General features: G+C 42.7%; 1 protein-coding gene across 5 annotated transcripts in view; it reads left to right on the top strand.

Moving 5' to 3' along the window:
- The window catches only part of LOC144504557 (unconventional myosin-VI), a 226,968-nt gene that overhangs the window by 162,287 nt on the left and 38,443 nt on the right, over positions 1-26,238 (top strand). For 3 of the 5 annotated variants that reach the window (XM_078230067.1, XM_078230065.1, XM_078230066.1), the window contains exons 17-23: positions 716-811; positions 3,598-3,768; positions 11,618-11,656; positions 13,415-13,508; positions 16,944-17,074; positions 18,111-18,188; positions 24,079-24,208. In XM_078230067.1, coding sequence (XP_078086193.1) covers positions 716-811; positions 3,598-3,768; positions 11,618-11,656; positions 13,415-13,508; positions 16,944-17,074; positions 18,111-18,188; positions 24,079-24,208 — 739 coding nt within the window. Of the gene's footprint in view, positions 1-715; positions 812-3,597; positions 3,769-9,260; positions 9,347-10,334; positions 10,404-11,617; positions 11,657-13,414; positions 13,509-16,943; positions 17,075-18,110; positions 18,189-24,078; positions 24,209-26,238 lie in introns of those variants that run through there. The other 2 variants (XR_013499667.1, XM_078230069.1) reach the window with 2 other exon arrangements.

Below are 26,238 nucleotides of genomic sequence, written 5' to 3'. Positions count from 1 at the left end.
ACTGCAGGGTCCCAGGCTGGCAAACGATCGAGCTGGCCAGCAAACTGCAGGCTAACAGTTCGGGGCCATTGCAGGATTGTCAGATTCTGGCGTGAATACCCTCCCCCCCCCCCCCCCACCCTCCAAGCTTTTAATGATATTCACGATTGTGACCTCTGCATTGCACAGAGTGTGGGAGATTCTAGTGTGAACTCCCACTGGAAAAACAATTGTGATTTATATCAGTTTTCCTGCAAATTCAGCACTTGCAACTTTTTTGGGAGAATCATCCTCTATGATTTTGTACACTGCCAAAATTCTAATTCCAAAGTTGCAGCTTTTATTTTTTGATGGCATAAAAATTTGAAGTTCCTATCAATTCACGTGATTTCTTAAAATTTACAGCTGCGTGGATTCAATCACGTTTCAATGGAGGAACATGGAATTGCTGACAGCATCCCTACATTTAGTTGTGCTTGTGTGGATAACAGAAATCGCTGTCAGTTTCACAGTTGTAATGACCATTGTTACTAACTCAAATTCTGGGACTATGAAGTTTTATGGTATTTGTAATAGAAAGAGGAGGATGGAAAAAAAAACAGACCTCTTTTTGGAAAAAAAAAGTCATGAATGGTGTGTTTGATCTGCTTTTTCCAACCATTTCAAGAATGGGAAATGTTGAAGCATTGCCGTTGTGATGCCTGTGAACCAGAGTGCACTTCTTCTCATTGTTCAGATTCCTAGAAAGTCCAAGCTGACAGTTCACAGGAACGTCCGTGATGACGAAGGGTTTATCGTCAGGCACTTTGCTGGAGCGGTTTGCTATGAAACGGTAAGTTTTGTCTCAAATGGGTTTTACATAGCCCTTAAGAATCGAATAAGCAAAAGAATATAAGAAAGACCAGATGTGCTTTTCCCAATCTCAGGAACTTCAAAAGTGGTTCACTGCCAATGAGATTCTTTTGAAATGCAGTCACTTGGAATGTCAGAAACTCAGCAATCACATTGTGCAAAGCAAGGTCCCAAAACAACAACCAAATAGTGACCAGATATCTGTTTAGTGATCAATATTGGCCAGGACACCAGAGAAAACTCTCATTCTTCTTCAGATAGTGCCGTGGAATCTTTGCAAAACCCCTGAGGAACTTAGCATTTCATCTGAAGGATTGTACCTTCAACAGTGCAGCAGCCTCCCACCACTGCACTGAAGTGCGAGTCTAGATGATGCACTCAATTGTCTTATGTGGGACCTGCAACCATCTGACTGAACAAAAGTTGATGCGCTCAAAAGACGCTGTCTGGGCCTTCAGTTCTCAGCAGTATTTCCACAAATTTTCCTTGCCATTTAGAATCCTCTTTTCTATAGTACAATGATATTTTTCTTAATTAAAAGATATTTTAATGTCTTCATGAATCACTTGCAAGTGTGAAGAACGTCATTTATGTTTTCAATGTTTGAGAAGATAAATTTTCCCATTTATTTGGTGGTGTATTTAATTTTTTACTTATAGTTGTGGTTATGATTGGCTTCACTTAGTTAAGTACCTGCAATTTGGGAACAGGAGTAGGCCATTTAACCTCTCATCTGAGTTCCATTTTCAGTGTGACTTGCTCGTATGTGACTTAATTCCATTTACCCATCTTTCTGCCACTTTCCCTTCATACCTTTGGTTGACAAAAGCTTATTGGTCTCACATTTAAAATTAACAATTGATCTGTCAAAGCTGCACTTTGTGGAAGAGAAATCCAAGCTCCTATCATGCATTGGGTGTAGAAATACTTCCCTCCTTCACTCCCCAATCAGCAGAAACATTGATTTCTCTGCCTTATCTGGCCCGCTTAATATCTTGAAAATATCAATTAAGTTAACCGTTCATTGTGTTAAGTTCTCGGGGGCCAAACCCTCGTCGGTGCCCAAGGTAAAATACTGCAGATGCTAGAAATCTGAAATAAAAGCAGAAAATTCTGAAAATAGTCAGCAGGACAGGCAGCATCTGTGAAGAGAAACAGTTAATGTGTCGGGTTGATAACCTATCATCAGTCAGACTGCTGTTGTTTCTAGCTTTTCAACATTTAGACAATGCTCTCTGATTATCTGGGGTCCAAAATAGTATATATTGAATCCATTTGCCCCACAGTTTACTAATTCACTAAATTTATAATTTATCTGTGTAATTTGATGCATTCCACTACATTCCTTGCAATGCATTCTATCTTTATGTCATCAGCAAATGCGGACATATAGCTCCCTATCCCATCTGAGTGGTTAATAAATACAGTGAATAGTTGAGATCCCAACAAACATCCATTCTCCTTACCCTCTATCTGCTGCTACTCAGCCAGTTTCCTAATCAGGTCAATAATTTACCTTCAATTCCATGAGCTTTAGTTAACAGCCTCACATGAGGGATTTTATTAAATGCCTCTCAGAAGTCCATGTGAATAACTTACATAGACATTCTGCTGTCTATTATTTTAATTGATCAGTTTTGTCAGGCATGACGTACCTTTACAAATCCATGTTGGTTCTCTATGATCAGCTGAAAATTTTCAAGCTATTCAGTCACTTTACCACTTGTTCCTGGGGTGATGGGACTCCTACGTAGAGAGATTAAGGAAACTGGGCCTGTATTCTCCAGAGTTTTGAAGGATGAGAGGTGATCTTACTGAAACCTACAAAACAGTTAAAGGGATGGACAGGGTAGATGCAGGTAAGATGTTTCCCCTAGTTGGGGAGTCCTTAACCAGGGGGCACAATTTCAAAATAAGGGTGAGGCCACTTAGGACCGAGATGAGAAGAAATATTTTTTCTCCGAGGAATCTTTGGAATTCTCTACCCCAAAGGGCTACGGAAGCTCAGTCATTGATTCTGTTTAAAGCAGAGATTGACAGATTTCTAAAAATCTTCAACGGAGGCATTGAAGTGGATGATCAGCCATGATCGTATTGAATGGTAGAGCAGGCTTGATGGGCTGAATGGCCTACCCCTGCACCTATGTTCCTATCCTTAATGTTAATTATATACTCCAGTCCTGATTGCTGACATAAGGTAAACTGGTCTATAAATCCCCAGTTGCCCTTACTCATATTTCTTATCTCGTAGAGTGATATTACCTAACGGTGCAGGAACCTAAGAGCAACCATCAGCTGTTTGATGGTTGCTCTTAGGTTCCTGCACCGTTAGGTAATTGTTCACACTACATTAGGTTGTTAACTAAATCTGTCCCGTTACTCATGGAACCTGACATAGTCTGTTCTGTTGTTCGTTTGAGGACATATTGTTACAGAAAATGATGATGAACATAGTCAAGGAATTTATTGTTTATTTTGTGCTAGCCTGCTTACCTCAATCTTTATAAAAGCTGAAATCCCCTACTAAATCTACTGGACATTGCCACATTCTTGGCTAAATAGGGTACTGCATTTTTAGATTCTGCCACTTCTGTCATCCTGGAGCCTATACAAAATTCCCACTGCGGTTTTGGATCTTTTTCTATTTCTCAATTCTACCTATAAAAACCTTCATGGCTTGCTTACCTCTCGTTGTATTTTCTCTCATCATTGAAGGAGTTTCATCCTCCATCTGGGAACTGCTCAGTGTGACATTCTCCCTTACAGGCTAAATTTGTGGAAAAGAATAACGATGCCTTACACATGTCCTTGGAATCGCTGGTATCGGAATCTAAAGACCCATTTGTCCGGAAACTTTTTGAAGGAACCAACAACAATAAGGACACGAAACAGAAGGCAGGAAAACTGAGCTTCATCAGCGTTGGGAATAAATTCAAGGTAGATTCATTTGAAAAATTCCTGCGTTGTAAAATTGTGTAATTCTATTAGTAAATATGAAATCTGCAGTCTTCTCCTATAAGATTTAATAAGCTTTTCTTGTTATTGAAAGGAGATTTATGGAGTGGAAATTGATGCTTTTTATAACGCATCCTGATTTGGCATCAAGATTATAATAGCGAATATCCTGGTTCATTTTCTTTCAACCTGTAGCATGTTAGTAATTTTTACTCTTTTGGATCTACTTTAGCATTTTTGACCATTGCTGTGACATATTAAGGGGGTACTGTTTTAAAGTAAAGGGTTGCTGATCGAAGTCTGAGCAGAGGAGGTTCTATTTCTTTCAGAGGGTCGTGAGTCTTTGGAACTTTCTTCCTCAAGTCCAGTGGAAGCAGAGCCTTTGAATATTTTTGGTGGCACAGCGGTTAGCATTGCTGCCTCTTAGCGCCAGGGACCCAGGTTCAATTCTGTCCTCGGGTGACGGTGTGGAGTTTTCACGTTCTCCCGTGTCTGTGTAGGTTTCCTCCGGGTGCTTTGGTTTCCTCCCATAGTCCAAAGATGTGCGGGGTAAGGTTATTTGGACATGATAAATTGCCCCTTAGTGTCAGGGGGATTAGCAGGGTAAATATATGGGGATAGGGGTTGGGTGGGATTGCTGTTGGTACAGGCTCGATGGGTCGAATGGTCTTTTCCTGTACTGAAATAGATTCTTGGTACGCAAAGGGGTGAAAGTTTATCAGGGGTAAGTGGAGATGTGGAGCTGAGGGTACAATCAGATCAGCCATGATCTTATTGAGCAGTGGAACAGGTTTGAGGGGCTGAGTGGCCTGACCCTGTTCCTAATTTGTATGTTTGTAGGTTTGTACATTGGTATTGTTTGAAATTTGAAATTGTTTGAAATTTGAAATTTCTCTAACTGAATGTTTCCTGAATAGCTCGAAAGGGATTGGTAGTTTATACTTTATTAAAGTCTTCACATTATTATGTATGATTGCAAAGAGAATGTGTTAAAAGATAACTCCTAAAAGCATTTTAAAACCATTCTAACTCACCCTTGACATTAGCCTGCCTTGCTCTTGCAGTAATTTATCCAGTTCTTGGATATATTTGTACCTAATAAACTAATTGGCTTATTTGCTGTGCGTATTTTTCTTTATTCTTTTATGGGGTATGGGCATCAGCTGGCGAGTTTATTTTCCCACTCCTTATAGCTGTTAACTGAGCGGCTTGCGAGACCATTTCAGAGGACAGTTAAGATTCAGCTAGGTGGGACTGGGATGACAGTCCAAAGATGTGCGGGTTAGGTTGATTGGCTGTGCTAAAATTGCCCCTTAGTGTCGTGAGATGCGTAGGTTAGAGGGATTAGTGGGTAAATGTGTAGGGATATGGGGGTGGGGCCTGGGTGGGATTGTGGTCGGTGCAGACTCGAAGGGCCGAATGGCCACTTTCTGCACTGTAGGGTTTCTATGATTCTATGACATACAGGCCAGATGGCAAAACTCCTTCCGTGAAGGATATTAGTGAAGCAGATGGGTCTTTACGATGATTGAGTAGTTTCATGGTCACCATCACTGAACTGCCTTTTTAATCTTGATCGATTTATTAGCTGAATTTAACTTCCCCAGCTGTGGTGGTGGGATTTGAATTGATGTCTCCAAATCCTCAATCCAGGCTGCTAGATTATTAACCTATAAAAATAATCATGATGTTCTATTCCCTACAAGTTTAGAAACATCTCAGAGGACTTGGCCTATGTTTTAGTCCAAGTGATGGATCTTGGGCATCAGCAGGAATCCTGGAGTGGAGTCTTGGAACTTCTTTCCTCCTTTGTTACCAATTCCCCCTCCCAATCCACAGGAAGGACAATTGAATGACCAGTCCACTCTTTGTGGGCTCTGATTACAAAAGTCTTGCCAAAGTCCATGGGGTCAAATGGAATTTTTTTAGTTGTAAAGTAAAATTCAGTCAGGCTCAGTTCAGTTCCTCCAGAGAACGATGCAAGTTGTAACAATGCTGAAACCTCTTTTGATCTGTAAATGTGTTCCATTTAAAACAGAGACCAGTTCTGAATTCTTAACTCTCCATCCTGGTGTCCTGCAATAATAAATAAGCAAATGTTGCAACGTGTGGTGCTATTGGTATGATGTGTTTTTCAGCAGTGTAGGAATATCCATCAGTTACTGGGCAGTATTTGCATATTGCTTTGAAGTCATATTTTTATATAAAGCAAGACTTGACTTACTGTTCCTTTCACTTTAAAATCGATCCATTAATGGGGTTGGTATCAACTTTTGAATTGCCAGTTTTATTTCAAAGTTGTTTCGCATTAATTTTAATGTAGGGTCATGTGGCCTACATTGGTGGGGCCGCACCTAGAGTACTGTGTACAATTTTGGTCCCCTATTTAAGAAAGGATATATTAGCTTTGGAGAGGGTACAGAGAAGGTTCACCAGGTTGATTCTGGAGATGAGGGGGTTAGCTTATGAGGAGAGATTGAGTAGACTGGGCCTGTACTCACTGGAGTTTAGAAGGTTGAGGGGAGATCTTATAGAGACATATAAGATAATGAAGGGGCTAGACAGGGTAGAAGCAGCGAGGTTATTTCCACTTACAATGGAAACAAGAACTAAGGGGCATAGCCTCAAAATACGGGGGAGTCAATTTAGAACAGAGTTGAGGTGGAACAACTTCTCCCAGAGGGTAGTGAATCTTTGGAATTCTCTGCCCAGTGAAGCAGTAGAGGCTACCTCGTTAAATGTGTTTAAATCACAGATCGATAGATTTTTAACCATTAAGGGAATTAAGGGTTATGGGGAGCGGGCGGGTAAGTGGAACTGAACCCACTATCAGATCAGCCATGATCTTATTGAATGGCGGAGCAGGCTTGAGGGGCTAGATGGCCTACTCCACCTATTATGTTCTTATGACCTGATCAGTGTCATTTTGGAGTGGCCTCTGTCACCCCTGATCTCCCCCATCCTCCCCTTGCTGGGCGGTACGGTGACACGGTGGTTAGCACTGCTGCCTCACAGCGCCAGGGACCCGGGTTTGATTCTGGCCTTGGATGACTGCCTGTGTGGAGTTTGCACATTCTCCCCGTGTCTGCATGGGTTTCCTCCGGGTGCTCCAGTTTCCTCCCACACTCCAAAGATGTGGGTTAGGTTGATTGACCATGCTAAATTGACCCTTAGTGTCAGGGTGATTAGCAGGGTAACTGCATGAGGTTAAGGGAATAGGGCCTGGGTGAGATTGCTGTTGGTGCAGGCTCGATGGGCTGAATGGCCTCCTTCTGCACTGTAGCATTGTATGGTTCTAACTCTCTGCTGTGCGGCCTCTGCTGCTCCCAGATGATTCCCCTCCTCCAACTCCAGGCTTACTTCCTGAAAGTCATAGCTGCTCTTCTTGCCCTCATTAACAGTGAGGGTTAGGAGAGGGAGGTAAGGAGTGAGCGGTTTTGTGGAAGGAAGGGTCCCCAGCGACCCGGATGGTTGGAGTTGCAGAAGCTGTGAACTAGAAGATCAGCAATGTGAGGGAGAGCGAGAGAGTGGCAAAGGCCAGGTGCCCAAGGGTCAGGTGGAAAGGCCTGCAGTGACCAGTGAGTGAGGGAACGAGTGGATTGTGTGGTAAGCTGGATGTTCAACAAGCAAGAAAGGCAATGAGTGGGAAGTTAGCATATTTCTTTTATATTTTTAAGGTTATGCTTATTTTAAGATTGTTTCATTCACCAATATCAGAATTTAACAATATAGATATTTAATCTTACAGGGTCTGATGTTTTAATGTTTTTTTTCTGATGAGCATGGTCCTACAGAAGCTAACTACAGCTTTGCTCTTGGTTTTCATGGGAAAATCTGATTTGTTTAAAGTTGCTTTACTTTGTTTCACTTAAAGTTGAACTTTCCAGGAACTCAATCAAGTCATAGAGTTGTAGAGACATACAACACCGAAAGAGGCCCTTTGGCCCATCGTGTCTATGCTGGCCATCAAGCATCTACCTATTCTAATCCCGGGACTTACTGTAATGTACATAGCAACTTCACAACCTCAGCATGTTGCAGAACACTTTACAGCCAATAAATACTTTGGAAATGTAGTTACTGCTATAATGTAGGAAGCTCACAGCTAGTTTCCATAAACAGCAATGAAATGAATGGCTAGGTCATCTGATGTAGATGTTGATTGAGGCCATTTCAGAAGAACGCCCTTATACTTGCCTGAAATGGCTACTTCCACCTGAGAGGGCAGGTAGCACCTCAGTTTAGCATCTCATCTGAAAGACAGCACCTCCAACTCCCTACGTACTGCACTCAAGCTGTTGGAGTGGGGCTTGAACTCAGTGAGAGTGCTTCCAACTGAACCAAAACTGGCAACTGTCACAAAGAAATGTGAAAAGTTAGAACTCATCACCTATGATAACTCTTCCTATTTTTGGCAAAAACCCAACATTTAGCTTGAAACTGTGATGAGTTTTGATGATTGATGTAAACCATTTCTGTAGGTTCTGGTTTAGGTTGGAGCCAATTGTTTATCAGCCATACCTTGAAATTCATACTATTGAAACTGGCAGCAGGGCAAGAGTCAATGTAAGCACTGGCATCTTCAGGAACTTGACTAATGCAAGTTGGTCATTGATAAGGGTCAAGGCAAATAGTGCACTTCTGGCAGAGAGTATTTCATTCAGCATTGGTTGAATTCTGCAGTCCAATGCCATTCTTGAGTTTTTAAGATCTTAGGATGACATGCTATTCTTTATTAGCCCTGTTGTAAGTGCGTTATCTTGTGTTATGCTAGCTAACATGAAATACATTCTTACTTGAGCTCTGGTTAGTTACTCTGCATCTGACATGGCCATGATGTCAGTTGAGTTTTTTCCTTTGTAGTTAGCATTCAAAACCATGCAATGAGCCCTGTTGTCAGATCTTACCTGCCCCTGATATTTCTAGGTCTAAGTAATGTTCTGTTCTTAACTGCTTTCTTGTCAATATTTCTATTCTCCTTGCCTTTTCAATTGAGGTTTATAAAATGTCTTTGGAAAACATACTTTAGTAATTTGAATTTCTGTGCATCAGAAGTGTGATTTTTGTTGTCGATAGCTGAAGATTTTATTCAGTCATTGCAAACCAATTGTGTGTAAATTGGAATGTACATCACTGAATACGACAGCAGTTAATGTCAAACCAGAAAACAGCTTAACTAATTGTGTTTTGAATAACTAAATTTTCAATTAATAACCATTTCAATGTAAGGATGTTTTTCTCTGCTTTTTCATTACATTCTTGAAGATAATTGACTTGAACATTTCAGGTTCAAGAGAAGAGAAAATATGAATTGATGTTAAAAGTTCTAAGTAAGACATTTATAATCCTCACATTCTTCCTATTTTCCATTGCCACAATTTCCAATGCATTCTCCTAATCACCTGTCTTCTACTTATAGTAAGCCGTCTTTCAGGCCTTGTCTTTCCCATCTGTTTCCTGCTCCTTTTCCTCAGGTAGTGCCTTGATCTGAGATGCTCCAGTTCAGGATGAGTAGAGAAAACTATAGGGAGGTTGGGAAAGGAAAAGTAGCCAACAGCAGGTAAATCTTTACCCAAGCAATCACACAGCAGTAATGTGCCTGCTTAGCATACTGACTTAACTGGTCCTGGCTGGTTGATAAAAATGGCATTTTAACCCTTTTCAGCAGCAAGGCTGATCCTGGAACAAAACTTTAACAAGCTCGAGAGCTAGCTATTTGTAATAACAATTGGTTTTTAAATTACTATGCATCTGACTATAGCCCTTACAAACCTGGCATATCCATTGTAATATTGTGAATGGTTCCAGCAGCCCTTTTGAATACTGTTTTATTATGACACAGTCATCAATCACTAAATTTACACACATTCAATCCTTATGACATTTTCATGAAATGCAACATTGCCAACTAATTACAGTCTGGCTTGTTACACCATCAGTAATGCTGTTTTTATGACAATCTGGTTTTGTGCACCTGACCTAATGGATACAGCAGAGATTCCAAAAATTGGCTTTTATTTTCAGAATTCCACTTGATATCATTAACCTCACCTTTCTCCCAGCCTTGTCCCAAATAAAAGCGTTCAGCTCGTCTTGAAGGAGGGTGGGTGAGCATTCTCTCAAATGAAAATGCACCATTAACACCATGCAATATATTTGATTTGTAAGCCTTTGCAGGCAATTTTGTAAACTAAGGTATTTATTTTTCCAGTGTATGCATCATCACATTCAAATTCACTGCAATAAAGCACCGTCACTTGAGAGAGAAACATTAATGCAAATAAATCTTGTACTGAAATCAAATAACCAATGATACTGAACTGAGACTAGTTCAGATATCTTATGAATCTTTAAATGTTCTGCTTATATTTCCAATCTTAACCATGTCCTATCATGTCATTGACCAATATAGGGGGAAGGTTCCTCAGGCCCAGCACTTACTCAAATTTTTCATGTATTATCCTGGATCGTGGTCAATGAGCTATTGGGATCATCATGGCTAAGACTAATGCTGCCTTCACTCATTCTCCACATGTACACCTTTCCAGCAGGAGTCACTGAGCGGAGTGAAACCTAAATGATGTTCCACCTCTCCCCACAAGTCCAGGCAAATTGAGGTGATTGCAGCGCTCCCATTGCTCAGCATGGACAATAAGATTGAGTGTGGGAGCTTCTTGCTCTGCATGGCTCATAACAATACGATGCCGTGTATTTAGCCAATGGACCATGAGAGGGACCATCTCCTGTTGTATTTGGCTCTTATGATGTGGAGATGCCGGTGTTGGACTGGGGTAAACACAGTAAGAAGTCTCACAACACCAGGTTAAAGTCCAACAGGTTTATTTGGTGGCAAAAGCCACTAGCTTTCAGAACAGGCTGTTCCTTCATCAGGTGAGTGGGAGTTCTGATCACAAACAGGGCACAAAGACACAAACTCAATTTACATGAATAATGATTGGAATGTGAGTCTTAAAGGTACAGACAATGTGAGTGGAGGGAACATTAAGCACAGGGTTAAAGAGATGTGTATTGATTCCAGACAGGACAGCTAGTGAGATTTTGCACATCCAGGCAAGTTGTGGGGGGTTACAGATAGTGTGACATGAATCCAATATCCCGGTTGAGGCCGTCCTCGTGTGTAGAACCTGGCTATCAGTCTCTGCTCAGCGACTCTGCGCTGTCGTGTGTTGTGAAGGCCGCGTTGGAGAACGCTTACCCGGAGATCAGAGGCCGAATGCCCGTGACCGCTGAAGTGCTCCCCAACAGGAAGAGAACAGTCTTGCCTGGTGATTGTCGAGCGCTGTTCATATTAACCTGGTGTTGTTAGACTTCTTGCTATATTTGGCTCTTGCCATTTTCTGTTGTTTTTTCTGGGGTGGGTGGGAGATGTATCCAGAGCCACTGTTTTGAGCAACTTGTCTACACCAACCAACTTCGTGGGCTGGATGTGGAAAGGGTTAAAGTTAAGGTTGGGCCGTGCCATGCATGGTTTCTGTTGGGAATCATTTCATTCATCAGTGCTGCTTCATGAGACAGAGGGTGTTTGGCTGCATGCTCCACCTCTGTCTTCACCACGTCAACACACATCTTAATGTGCATCGCGACATTTTTTTTTGCTACTTATAATTGTGTGGATCTTAAGAGGATTTTCTCACTAATGTACAGCTCATCGAATGCATGCAATAAATTGTGTTTTCACGGTATACAATGTTTTGCCAGTCTGTTTTGCACAAATAGTGCTAAGCTTAGTTAACTAACTGATGCACTTGCAGGTATTCAACCACGGAATGCAGATCATTAACTTTCTTGTCCACCTTTTTTCTCTCCACAGACTCAGTTGAATCTGTTGCTTGATAAATTACGCAGCACAGTGAGTACTAATAATCATATTAAAATGTTACATAAAACTGAGAATGCATTCTATAATTTGTCTGCAGATTGGGGGAGAGAACAATGCCTTAATGTGAATTTCTAGAGATTAAAGAAAGAATGAACCTGCATTAAAAAGCTGTTCATAACCACAGGATAACCTAAAGTGCTTCACAGCTAATGAAGTGCTTTTGAAGTGGATGTCATGTTCTGTAAATGACTGTTGCAATGTAGGGAACATGACAGCCAAGTTGCATAAGCTCCCCTTATCAGAATGAGTTAAGCAGGCAACCTATTTAGTAATGTTGATTAAGTGAAAATATTGGAGAACTCCCCTGCTTTTTCTTTTGCATCCACCTGCGGCATGGTGGCACAGTGGTTAGCACTGCTGCCTCACGGCGCCAGGGACCCGGGTTCAATTCCAGCCTTGGGTGACTATCTGTGTTGCGCGTTCTCCGCGTGTCTGCATGGGTTTCCTCCAGGTGCTCCAGTTTCCTCCCACGGTCACAAAGATGTGCTGGTTAAATGGATTAGCCATGCTGAATTGCCCCTTAGAGTTAGCGGGGTAAATACTTGGGGTTATGGGGATAGAACCTGGGTGGAATTGTTGTCGGTGCAGGCTCAATGGACTGAATGGCCTCCTTCTGCACTGTAGGGATTCTATGATTTTATGAGAATGCAACATCTCATGCAGCAGACAACAGATTTGGCACTTCCTCAGTACTATGCTAGATTGTGTTCCAGCCTCTGGCAGGACCTTAACCCCTGACTAGGGGGTTGAGGGCATTGCCACTGAGCCACAGCTTGCATTTGGGGAAAATCTAAGAAAATTAGAAACAGACAATAGGAGGAAGAGTAGGCTATTCAGCCCTTCAAGCCTGTTCTGCCATTCAATAGATCATGGCTGATCCTCAACGTCATTCTCCCATGCTCTTCCCGTACCCCTTGACGTCATTTACAGAAAGTACATGGAAAGTATATATTTTTTCACTGTGGTGTCCCACTGCTCCTCTTGGATCAAGAGTATGATCAAATAACCACCTCTTGTGCTCTTTTATTTGATAAGTGACCAGGTGTAGGTTCATGAGAGCAGCAGAGGATGACTCCCACATTGCTTTTCCCATGTCCCTGTTGGAAAGCATCCACTCTTTAATTTACCAACTCCCTCGTGTTCCATTTGATTTATGTGCAGCAAACACAGGGTGGCACGGTAGCACAGTGGTTAGCACTGCTGTTTCACAGCTCCAGGGTCCCGGGTTCGATTCCCGGCTCGGGTCACTGTCTGTGTGGAGTTTGCACATTCTCCTCGTGTCTGCGTGGGTTTCCTACGGGTGCTCCAGTTTCTTCCCACAGTCCAAAGATGTGCAGGTTAGGTTGATTGGCCAGGTTAAAAATTGCCCCTTAGAGTCCTGAGATGCGTAGGTTAGAGGGATTAGCGGGTAAATATGTGGGGGTAGGGCCTGGGTGGGATTGTGGTCGGTGCAGACTCGATGGGCCAAATGGCGGCCTCCTGCACTGTAGGGCTTCTATGATTTCTATGATGATTAATGAACACACAGACAATAACATCAATGCAAGTGATGCTGCTCCTTGGTATGGAAACTGTATTTCAATTCTGGCTGCAGATTTAAAAAAAATCTTTATCCTAAAACCGGTAATGGAAATTATAAAGCATCGTGGAGGAAATACTTTTGCTGGAGTGAAACTTGATTAATTTAGCACAAATGATGTGTGTCACTCACTGCATGCTTTTCATTAGGGATCCAGCTTTATTCGATGCATCAAACCTAATCTCAAAATGACAAGTCATCAGTTTGAAGGGGCACAAATTTTGTCACAGCTTCAGTGTTCAGGTGAGATTTTTTTAATGGTAGTATACTCGCCATGTCTTCAATATATATTTGTCAATATGTTTCACTCATGTTAAGCTCTTCCCTCCAGTGCACCACCCAACCAAGCCCTTGCACATTTCATTCTCTCCCATTTGTGCTCCAACTCTGCTTCAGCTCTCGGTATGTTCCTCTTATCCAGGAGGTCTTGTATATGCTTCCTTCATCCTCTCCTGTTCCGCCACCTGATCACCGCAGTCTCTCTCTCCCTCGTCCACATGATTACCTTTGGTACAGCGCATCCTTTCTGCTGTTCTTCGTAAGTTGCCGTTCCATAAAAAGTCACTGATGGGCGTAGTCGATAGGCTGCCAAATAATAACATCATGGTGGGGCGAACAATTAACAAGAAAATAACTGATGCATGTAAAAATGGTACGGCAATTATCATGGGGGACTTTAATCTATATGTCAATTGGTCAAACCAGGTCGGTCAAGGCAGCCTTGAGGAGGAGTTCATAGAATGTATTCGCGATAGTTTCCTCGAACAGTATGTAATGGAACCTACAAGGGAGCAAGCTATCCTAGATCTGGTCCTGTTTTATGAGACATTAATTATCTCTCGGTTAGGGGTCCTCTCGGAAGAAGCGATCACAGTATGGTTGAATTTAAATTACAGATGGAGCGTGAGAAAGTAAATTCCAATATCAGTGTTCTGTGCTTAAACAATGGGATGAGGGAGGAATTGGCTGAGGTAGACTGGGAGCAAAAGGTTTATGGTGGGACAATTGAGGAACAGTGGAAGACTTTCAAAGTGATTTTTCATAATGCTCAGCAAAAGTATAATACCAATGATAAGGAAGGACTGTAGAAAAAGGGATCATTAGCCATGGTTGGCGAAGGAAATAAAGAAGGGTATCAAATTGAAAGAAAATGCCTACTAAGTGGCAGAGATTAGTGGGAAACTAGAGGATTGGGAAATCTTTAAAGGTCAACTGAAAGCCATGAAAAAAGCTATAAAGAAAAGTAAGATAATGAGAGTAAACTAGCTCAGAATATAAAAACCGATAGCAAAAGTTTCTACAAATATATAAAACAAGAAAGAGTGGTTAAGATAAATATTGGTCCTTTTAAAGGATGAAAAGGGGGATTTAATAATGGGAAATGAGGAAATGGCCGAGACATTGAATAGCTTTTTTATGTTGGTCTTCATGGTGGAAGACACAAATAACATGCCAAAAATTGATGACAGGAAGGCTACGACGGGTGAGGACCTAGAAACTATAATCACTAAAGAGGTAGTGTTGGGCAAGCTAATGGGGCTAAAGGTAGACAAGTCTCCTCGTCCTGATGGAATGCATCCCAGGGTACTAAAAGAAATGACCGGGGAAATAGCAAATGTACTCGTGGTAATTTACCAAAATTCGCTGGATTCTGGGGTGGTTCCAGCAGATTAGAAAACAGCAAATGTGATGCCACTGTTTAAAAAAAGAAGGTTGACAAAAGGCAGGTAACTATAGGCCAGTTAGCTTAACTTCTATAGTGGGGAAAATGCTCAAATCTATCATCAACGAAGAAAAAGCGAGACATCTGGATAGAAATTGTCATGCTGTGGAAGACACAGCATGGTTTCATGAAAGGCAGGTTATGTTTAACTAATTTAGTGGAATTCTTTGAGGACATTACAAGTGCAGTGGACAATGGGGAACCAGTGGATGTGGTGTATCTGGATTTCCAGAAGGCATTCGACAAGGTGCCGCACAAAAGGCTACTGCATAAGATGAAGGTGCATGGCATTACAGGTAATGTATTAGCATGGATAGAGGATTGGTTAACTAACAGAAAGCAAAGAGTAGGGATAAATGGGTGTTTTTTTTGTTGGCGGTCAGTGACTAGTGGTGTGCCTCAAGGATCAGTGTTGGGTCTGCAATTGTTTACAATTTGTATAGATGACTTGGAGTTGGGGACCGAGTGTAGTGTGTCAAAGTTCGCATATGACACTAAGATGAGTGGTAGAGCAAAGTGTGCAGAGGACACTGAACATCTGCAGAGGAATATAGATAGTTTAAGTGAGTGGGCAAGGGTCTGGCAGATGGAGTACAATGTTGGTAAATGTGAGGTCATCCATTTTGGTAGGAATAACAGCAAAATGGACTATTATTTAAATGGTAAAAAATTGCAGCATGCTGCTGTGCAGAGGGACCTGGTGTCCTTGTGCATGAATTGTAAAAAGTTGGTTTGCAGGTGCAGCAGGTAATTAAGAAAGCAAATGGAATTTTGTTCTTCATTGCTAGAGGGATGGAGTTTAAAAACAGGGAGGTTATGTTGCAGCTGTATAAGGTGCTGGTGAGGCCACACCTAGAGTACTGTGTACAGGTTTGGTCTCCTTACTTGAGAAAGGATATACTGGCACTGGCGGGGCTGCAGAGGAGATTCACTAGGTTGATTCCGGAGTTGAGAGCGTTGGCTTATGAGGAGAGACTGAGTAGACTGGGGCTATACTCATTGGAATTCAGAAGAATGAGGGGAGATCTTATATAATCATATAAAATTATGAAGGGAATAGATAGGATAGAAGCAGGGAGGTTGTTTCCACTGGCGGGTGAAACCAGAACAACATAGCCTCAGAATAAGGGGGAGCAGATTTAGGACTGAGTTGAAGAGGAACTTCTTCACACAAAAGGTTGTGAATCTGTGGGATTCCATGCCCAGTGAAGCAGTTGAGGTTTCCTCATTGAATGTTTGTAAGGCAAAGACATATTTTTGAACAGGAATTAAGGATTATGGTGAGCGGGCAGGTAAGTGGAGCTGAGTTCACGAAAAGGTCAGCCATGATCTTATTGAATGGTGGAGCAGGCTCGAGCGGCCAAATGACCTACTCCTGCTCCTAGTTCTTCTGTTCTTATAACCCAAGAGCTTACACTGCATCATATTGATATTTAAATTTACCCCTTTGCCTCCTCCATCGACCCAGTATCTGTATTTTCCCATCCTTTCTGCATGTCAAGCATTAAGATATCAATGAGCCAAAATCATCTTCCTATTTATATTGAGAAAAAGTGAGTCCATTGTTTTGTTTCCCACTGACACCTTCTTGCCTCCGTCTTTGACTCCACCAAATCATCCCTTATCACCTAAGCTAGTAGGTGTAAAACCTTGACATCATACTTGACCTCGAGCTCAGCATGCCCCCTGCATTTCATCTCCATCAGTTTTTCTCTATGGCATTGCCTCCATCATCAAAACCCTAGCCTGCCCCTTTATCATCTGGCGATTCAAGTTTTCTCACAATCCGGCCTCCTTACTTCTCATTCTGTGATCCCATCTCCACATCCTTTACAGGCTTCAAATTCCATGTTTGTCTCCCATAACATTAAAATTTATGTTGTTTCCCATACTGATTGAAAGATTATACTGTGCATGCGAACAGCATTGCTTTCAATGGTTGCTTTATTGTGTAGGTATGGTGTCTGTGCTCGACCTCATGCAGGGTGGATTTCCATCACGTGCTCCATTCCATGAACTTTACAACATGTACCAGAAGTACATGCCTCCAAAACTCTGCAGGTTGGACCCAAGGCTCTTCTGCAAGGTACTGACTAGACTAAAACTTCGAATTTCTTTCAGTAAGTTTCATGAAGCAACGTCCTGCTGAATGATTTGCTACTGTGTTGCCTGACTGCAGCCTTGCGGATTAGGAAGGTTATAAATTTGACCCTGATCTACATGAATTAGATGATCTCAGTTGGACAAGTGATAGGGGTGTGCCAGTGGGCCTTTGTTTTCTTGAATTGAGGCAGGGGAGCAAATCAGCCAGAGCTCCTGCCCCTGACTACTCGAGCATGTGCTTGTGTGAATGTTTGACAAGGCAAGGTTGGGCTTGATGCCATTCCTATGCTTTTAATCATTTTTGTCTAGGCCCACAAAAGGGTGATGGAGGTACATCAGTGAAATATGACTTCCATCCTCTCTAGTGTATACATAGAAGTAGCCTGATTCTCTAAGTCTTGCCTGTCAACAAGCAATACAGAGACAGAAGGTTGTGGCTTTGAGCTCTCTCCGGGGACTTGAGCACATAATCCAGCATGACACTTGAAGCAGCTCAACGCAGCATTATGTCAGGTGCCGTCTTTTGGAAGACATGTTAAATTGAGGCTTCCTCATCTGTTTAGATGGATGTAAAGCATTCCATGGTACAATTTGTAAAGATCAAAGATGTTCTTGTTTCTCAGCCAACATTCATCCCTAATCAATATCACAAAAACAAAACAAGACTAATTGGCCTAATTTGCTTCATTGTTTGTGTGCAAATTGGTCACTGCGGTTGCTACATCAGTGATTACATTTTGGAAACAATGCATTGTGAAATGCTTTTGGGTTTTCTGAGGACATGAAATAGAAGCCGTTGATTAAATTAGACACTGACGTAAATATATTCCACACAAACTTGGCTTTTATTTGGCAGCATTCTATACTTTTTATTTGAAAAACCAAGCTGAAATGAATAGGTCACTAATCACGAAATAATAATTAGGAGGCATTAAGGAGCAATTGTTCTTTAGTAACTTGCACATTGTTTAACAAGTTACACATCCTTTAATTCATTTCCCTTTCTATTTTCTTTCCAGGCACTGTTCAAAGCCTTGGGCCTCAATGAGAATGATTACAAGTTTGGTCTCACCAAAGTCTTTTTCAGACCTGGCAAGGTAATGACATCCACTTCCCCCAAATTTTCTCAATGCTCAGCTTTTGGGATCTATTTCCTGCTTCCAAACACCAAATGAGAAGGCCTACATTATAATTAAAGACTGTGGGACCAAAAATAAATCCATCAGAAATTCTGTGGCTTAAAGAAGGACAGGAACCACGCCCAAGCATTTATGGTTGGAGCGTTTTCAGATGGGTTAAGGAAGGCGATTTTAAAAAAGAGTGGTTGTTGTAATATTGGTTAAATAAGCAATCGCAGCAATGAGGAGGGATGTTATGCTAGAAGGAACATCAAATTAAACAGCATGAGTTGCACTGAAGGGGGGAAAAATGGAGCAATCACACTGCTGGGATTATACCAAAGATCCTCCAGCAGTTTCAGGGAGATAGCCGAGCCATTATGTAAGCAAATTGCCAAAATGTGCAGAAACAAAAGGACACCAAAAGGGGATTTCAACCACCCTAATATCACCTAGGATCAGTTCCATGTAAAACGTATACAGGGTGCAACATTCTTAAAATTACCTTCAGGAGAGCCCATATGGCCAATGCGTGGCAAGTAAAGGGGCGAATCAGAACTTGGTTTTAAGGAAACTAAATTTGATTGTCATGAACATAATTTAGTTAGATTTATCGTGATTGTGGAAATGGATGAAGATGGACCAAGAGTGAAAGTTTTATTCTGGAGAAAGACCAATTTTACCAAGTTTTGATGCGATCTGGCAAAAATAGACTAGAGAACAGGTCCTTTAAGATAAATTGGTGTCAGAGCATTGGGAGACATTCAAGGAGTTAAATCAGAATAAATACTATTCACACAAAAAAGAACGGGACTCACAAATAGAGGGTCCCTGGATGTCAAAGAGTGTCAAGTGTAGGATAAGGCAAAAAAACCCTCATGTCAAAATACCTAAAGGTCAATACTACAGAAAGCAACGACAAGTATAAGAACTAAAAGGGAAATTAGGAAAGCAGAGAGGACCTGATAGAATATTGGCAAGTAAAATCACAGGCGATCCAAAGATGTTTTATAAATGCATTAAGAGCAAGGGAAACTCAGTGAAGAGTAGGGCTGATCAAAGACTAAACAAGTAACTTGTTTGTGGCGGTGCCAGATGTGGTCATGGTTCTTAATGAATACTTTTAATCTGTTTTCACAATAAAGGAGGGAGTGAGGCAGACATTGTAGTTAAAAAAGTGGCATAAACATAATGAGGGATAATTATTAAAGTATCTTTGAAAGTAGGTAAATAAATGGATCCTAAAGGAATTATCCCAGAGTGCTAAAGGAAACCAAAGGAATTAGCAGAAGTCCATTATTTTCCATTTTCTCTGGTTGTAGGTGTGGTGCCAAATGACATTATGCCATTGTTGAAAAAGGTCGGATGGCATAGCCTGAGTGTCTATCACCAGCTACCAAGCCTCAGTAATGGACACGTTATTGGAAAGCATTTTGAGACAATATAAATTGTCATTTAGAAAGGCACAGATTAATCATGGACATTAAGTGCAGATTTGTTAAGAAAAGCTTGTGTCTGACGAAAGTGATTGAGTTTTTTTGAGGAACTAACAAGAAAGATCAATGAGGATAACACTATTTGGTGTCATATACGTAAATTTTCACAAGATGCCACATAACAAACTGAAAACAAAAAGCTCATGACATCCAAAATGGATTCAATTGCAGGATATTGGTTGACAGGTGTTTTTATGACTGGAAGGCTGTTTCCAGTACAGTTAGAAGTTTAACAACACCAGGTTAAAGTCCAACAGGTTTATTTGGTAGCAAAAGCCACACAAGCTTTCGGAGCTGCAAGCCCCTTCTTCAGGTGAGTGGGAATTCTGTTCACAAACAGAGCTTATAAAGACACAGACTCAATTTACATCTCCACATCCAGTACAGTTCGACAGGGCTCAGTAAAGGTCCCATGCTGTTCATGGTGCGCATCAATGATTTACACTTAAATGTAGGAGGTTTAATTAAGAGATTTGCGGATTAAATGAAAATTGGCTGTGTGCTTGGTAGCAAGGGAGAAAGCTGTAGCCTGTGGAAGATATCAATGGACTGGTCAAGTGGAAAGTGGCAAATGGAATTCAATCCGGTGAAGTGAGGTAATGCATTTGGAGAGGAAATACAAGACGGATTATACAACAGTATGGTTCTGAGGAGCATACAGGAACAGAGGATTTTGAGAAGGTACGGGAAATGAAAAGCAGACTGACAGGAAGGGGTGAAGAGTACAAATCTAACGGTAAATCAGTGGATGAGGCTTGAGGTTATAAAAACAAAAATAGGATAAAACTAAAAGCTCTGTTTCTGAATCTATGTCGCATTCTAAACAGAATAGATGAACTGAGAGTGCCGATAAAAATAAATAAACGTGATTTGATAGCCATTACAGAGACATGTCTGCAGGAGGACATGGTTGTGACCTGAACATTGAAAGGTATGGAATATTTAGGAAGGACGGCAAGCAAGGAAAAGGTGGGGGGCTGGCTCTGTTAATTAATGTTGGCATTAGCACAATAACAGGGATGACCTAAATTCAAGAAACCAGCATGTGGAAAAGGGTAGAGGTGAGAAATGCTAAAGGCAAGAAGTCACTGGTGGGCGTCATGTATAGTCCCCCTAACAAGATTTTGGAATTCTTCCTGCAAAGGTTGTGGAAACAGAGTCTTTGAATATTTCTAAGGCAGACGTGGATAGATTATTGGTAAGCAAGGCAGTGGTAGGTTATCAGGAGTAGGCGGAATGCAAGTAGTGGGCAGCACAGTGGCACTGTGGTCAGCACTGCTGCCTCAGTGCCATGGACCCGGGTTCGATTCTGGCCTTGGCTGACTGTGTGTGGGGAGTTTGCAAATTCTCCCCGTGTCTGCTTGGGTTTCCTTCGAATGCTCCGGTTTCCTCCCACAATCCAAAGATGTGCGGGTTAAGTGGATTGACCATGCTAAATTGCCTGATAGTGTCCCAAGATGTGTAAGTTTGGTGGGTTATCATGATAAATGCTTGGGTTTCCAGGGACAGGGTCTGGGTATGATGCTCTGTTAGAGAGCCAGTGCAAACTCAATGGGTCGAGTGGTCTCCTTCTGTACTGTTATGATTCTATGATTCTAATGCAGATTTGAGGTTATTATGAGATCAGCCATGATATTAAATGGCAGAGCAGGCTCGAGGGGCTGAATGGCCTACTGTTGCTCGCTCGTTGTTCATATGGCATGTATGTTCAAAGATCCCTGAAGGTAGCAGGACAGGTAAAATATAGATAGTCAAGAAGACTTTTCTTTATTAGCCAAGGCATCGAATATAAGGACAGGTAATATAGGTTAGAACTGTATAAAACACTGGGTGTGCCACAGCTGCAGTACAGTTTTTGCCGCTGCATTACAGGAAGTATGTGATGGACTAGAAAGGGTAGAGAGTAAATTTGCAAGGTTGTTATCAGGAATAAAGATTTGTAAATATGAGGTAAGATTAGAGACGCTGGAATTGTTTTCTTTGGAACAGAGGCTAAGAGCAGAATTAATTGAGGTGTGTAAAATTATGAGGAGCCTAGTGAGAGGGTCTATTTCTGCTGGCAGAGAGGTACATAACCAGGGGGCAGAGATTTAAAGGAATTGGTGAAAGGATTAGGGGAAAATTGAACCATTTCACCCGGAGGGTGGTGGGTTCTGGAGCTCTCTGGTATAATTGCATTTACAAAGTAAAGGAGTTGGATACATACTTGAGCTGTACATGACCTGCAGGTCTATGGACCAAGAAGTGGAAAACAGGAAATAAGCTGGATAACTGTCTTTCAGACAACAGAGAATGGGCCGAATGGTGTAATTATTTTTAATTAAAAATAGTTGTTAGATCCAACCATTTAACTTGGATCAGAGTTAATTGGCCAGGATCATGGAGCTGAAAAGCTGGAAGTCCTGCTCTCTTTGAGAGACCACAGAGCAGCAGAGAACAACGACAGGAGATAAAGTGACTCATTGCTCTTTCGTCCAGCTGAAGCTAAGAAAAAGTCAGAGAGCTGCTTTCAGTTGAGTGGACCAGTGTGAAATAGTGACGAGTTGATTGCCATGCGAATTAATGTGATCTTTCTTTTCCCCTAAACATTTTTGCTTTAAAAGTCCTAATTTATATGTTTTTATGGTTGCTGGGGGAGAATGGGAAATGAAAGTCATGTATTTGTCTAATGTGTTTGGACAAACACCAGGAAATTACAGCACTAAACATGAGCGTGCATTTGAAATTTTGCCGTGCACTATTTTGGCAAAGGTCAATAACCTGTCTATCTGAAATTACCTGTTTATTTGGTGATTCATGTCCCCATTGATACAGTACAGGAAATTATTTCAAATGACTTCGTTAAGTGCTTGCATAGGATAAATACAGCACAAACTCCTGAAGTCTGTCCACCGTCGACTAGGCACAAGAGAGGAGTGTGATGGATTATTCTCCTCTTGCATAGATGATTGCAGCTCCAACACTCAAAACTGAGCACCATTTAGGGCAAAGAACCTGCTTGATTGGCACACTATCCACCACTTTAAAAATTCACTCCCTCCATCATCGATGCACAGTGGCGGCAATGTGTACCATCTCCAAAATGCACTGCAGGAACTCACCAAGGCTCCTTCAGCATCACCTTCCAAACCTGTGACCTCGACCACTGAGAAGGACAGGGGCAGCAGATGCATGGGAGCACTGTCACCTGCAAGTTTCCCTCTTAGTCATTCTGACCGGGTCCATATCACTATTCCGAGAATGTTGCTGAGTAAAAATCCTGGAACTCGCTGCTTAACAGCAATTTGGGTGCACCGACACTAGAGGGAGTGCTAGGTTTCAGAAAAGTTCAGCACCACCTTCTCGAGGGTAATTAGAGATCCACCAAGACCACCTCCTGAAGGCCTCCCTACAGCCTTGGTCCAACAACAGACAAAAAATTCTAGAAGTGACATGAATTAACATCAAGGCAGCATTTGGCAGAGCATGGCATCAAGGAGCCCTCGTAATATTGAAATCAATAGGAATTGGCCGGGGGCGGGGGGGAGGGTGTGGGGGGGAATTTTCCGTGGCTGGATTCATATCTAAAACAAAGGAAGATGGTTGCAGTTGTTAGAGGCCAATCATCTCGGCCCCAGAGCATCAGAAAATAAGGAACTTTCTTCATAACCGCATGACAGTGCCTGCAATACAGCTCACCACTACTGTCCAATGGGCAATTTGGGATTGGAAGTAAATGCCGGCCTTCCCAGCAATGTCCACATCCCATGAATGAATAATTCCTGCACATTACTATTTGATACCTGGAGCTCCCAGGATCCACACTTGTGAGCACGGATTTAAACTGCATTTCACCTACTGTGGTATAGACCAGTTTAGCATAAACAATTGTTTTCTACGGCTAAGAGAAAAGTTGTGATCAGAAAGAGTACATACACACAGTGAATTATGATCTGGAGTATGTGGCCTGGTAGGATTGTGAAAGCAAATGCCAAAGTAGCTTTCAGAAAGGATTGTCTAAAATCTTAATAGGGAGGAGATTTACAGGAATGTGGGCACAAATTAGGTGGGTGGGTCGAGTTGCATAGCTGTTTGAAAGAGCCAGCACTGACATGATGGGTCAATGGCTACCTCCTGTATTTTTCAATGAAATGATTCTGTTGAATGATTATCTCTGATATCATCATTTGTTTTACCCAAGTGTTTGTGACATTGCTGTGATTGGCATTATGGGACACTGTGGTTAAAAAGAGCCCCATGTCATTGCACACAAGGTCAGCCAGGATCCGACAGAGCAAGAAAGACTGATGGAGTGGGCCTGACTTTTCATCACAACTCCGGTCCCACCCTACAGCCTTGGAGACCACTTTGTCTGAATTGTGTTTGTTGTTCAGTTTGCAGAGTTTGATCAGATCATGAAGTCTGACCCAGAGCATCTGTCGGTGTTGATGCAACGCGTGAATCACTGGCTCATTTGCAGCCGATGGAAGAAGGTTCAGTGGTGTTCGCTGTCTGTTATTAAATGTAAGTTAGAGTGCGATGGTTGTGCTTGTTGTAGAATGAGTGCTTTATACTATTTCTCCGCATCACCTTTAAAATGAGTTTGTTGATAAATTGTATCGTAATAATCCATGCAATTGATATGAATATGTTGTTCTGGGGTGTCGTGATGAAGGCTGACGTTTATTGTCATCCCGATTTGTCCTTGGGAAGGTGGTGATGTGGCTTCCTCTTAAACCATTGCAGTTTTGGGTGCTGAAAGTGCTCCACAAATTTGACCCAGCAGTGATGAAGGAATGGCACTATGTTCAGTTCCCAATGTTGGTGTTCCCAAGTACTTGCTGCCCTTGTTCTATTCTGTTTGGAAATTGCTGCACTACATTCCTCAGCTACATTGTGCTAGTGGCGCAGGGAGTGAATATTTAAGCTGATGGATGGGATGCCAATTGAGTTGGGTTACTTTGTCCTGAATGTTATCGAGCTTTTTGAATGATGTTGCAGATGCACTCCTCAGGCAAGTGCAGATTATTCCAATACACACAGGATTTGTGCATCATTCTCATTCTTACCAATCTGTAAGAATTTATAAAGTTTTATTAATTTATTAGCAGCAACATTGCTCTCCTGCTCTTCAAAATATTATACAGCCGGTTATTTTTCTAAAGCTCCCAGTGAGACAGAGGAATATTAGTGTTGGTGAGTAAGCCATTGCCGTATTGGACAGAAGCTTGGGCATTCCTAACTCTGGTTAGGTACAGAGTAAGGTTCCCTTTTTCCCTAAGCTTGAAATAACAATTTGCCTGCTGCACGTTGGAATATTTTCCCTTTCTCATGCAGGTCACTGTATGATTTGTTTCAGTAAGATTCCCATTAGTGCCCAACTGAAAGAGGTTCTGTGCCAGAACAGCCAGGGCAGTGGTTCTCAAACTCTGTTTGGTGTGTGAGCGGACTCTACTTTACCAACATTTTGTGTATCCTTACAGGTGGTTTCTTTTGTAACCATTCTATTGACCATATGTTTTGTAAGTCCTTAGAATTACACATTACAAATCAATATGTCTATAGTGTTTTATTTAGCATTAATTTGATGGATGATTTTGTTTGATGAGGCATAAGCACAACATTCAAAGAAACTCATCAATGATCGCTTTACATTGCCCGCAGAGAACCATTCAAACAGCAGCTGCTTTCACAACACCACAGACTATCATCCATGTTGTACCATGAGGAATCTCCCTCACCCCCTCTCGCCACGCCTCCTCCCTCACACACTTCTGCCGCGCTGTCTCCCTCGTCCAATCCCACTGCAACATCTCCCTCGCCCCCTCCCTTGCCCAGTCATGCTGCGCCCCTATCCTCGCCCACTTTCCCTCGCCCACTCTCGTTGTGCCTCCTCTTGTCTCCTCCAACCGCTACCTTTCCCTTGCCCTCTCCTGCCATGCCTCCTCCCTCATACGTTCCTGCCGCAGTCCCTCCCCTCGCCCACCCCCAGTGCGCCCCTACCCTCCCCTCCCCTCGCTTGCCCCCCTACCCTCCCCTCGCCCCCCCCACTACGTCCCTACCCTCCCTCCCCTCGTCCGCCTCCGCTGCACCCCACCCTCCCCTCGCCCGCCCCCGCTGCGCCCCTACCCTACCTCCCCTCGCCCGCCCCCGCTGTGCCCCTACCTACCCTCTCCTCGCCCGCCCCCACTGTGCCCCGCTGCGCCTCTACCCTACCCTTGCCTGCCCCCACTGCGCCCCTACCCTATCCTCTCCTCGCCCACCCCCACTGCGCCCCTACCCTCTCCTCACCCGCCCCCGCTGCGACCCCACCCTACTTTCGCCCGCTCCCGCTGAGCCTCTACCCTCGTCCACTTCCACTGCGTCCCGACCCTACCCTCGACCGCCCCCGCTGCGCCGCACCCCTACCCTACCCTCGCCCGCTCCCACTGCGCCCCTACCTACCCTCGCCCGCCCCCGCTGCGCCCCTGCCCCTGCCCTCCGCTGCGCCCCTGCCCCTGCCCACCGCCGCCCGCCCCTGCCCCCATCCCTCTGCCCCTGCCCCCCGCCACCCT

The sequence above is a fragment of the Mustelus asterias genome, chromosome 15 (assembly GCF_964213995.1).
Source record: "Mustelus asterias chromosome 15, sMusAst1.hap1.1, whole genome shotgun sequence".
Taxonomy (NCBI): Eukaryota; Metazoa; Chordata; class Chondrichthyes; order Carcharhiniformes; family Triakidae; genus Mustelus; species Mustelus asterias.
Note: the sequence above shows the minus strand (reverse complement) of the source record. Positions and strands in the feature narration are given on the sequence as shown.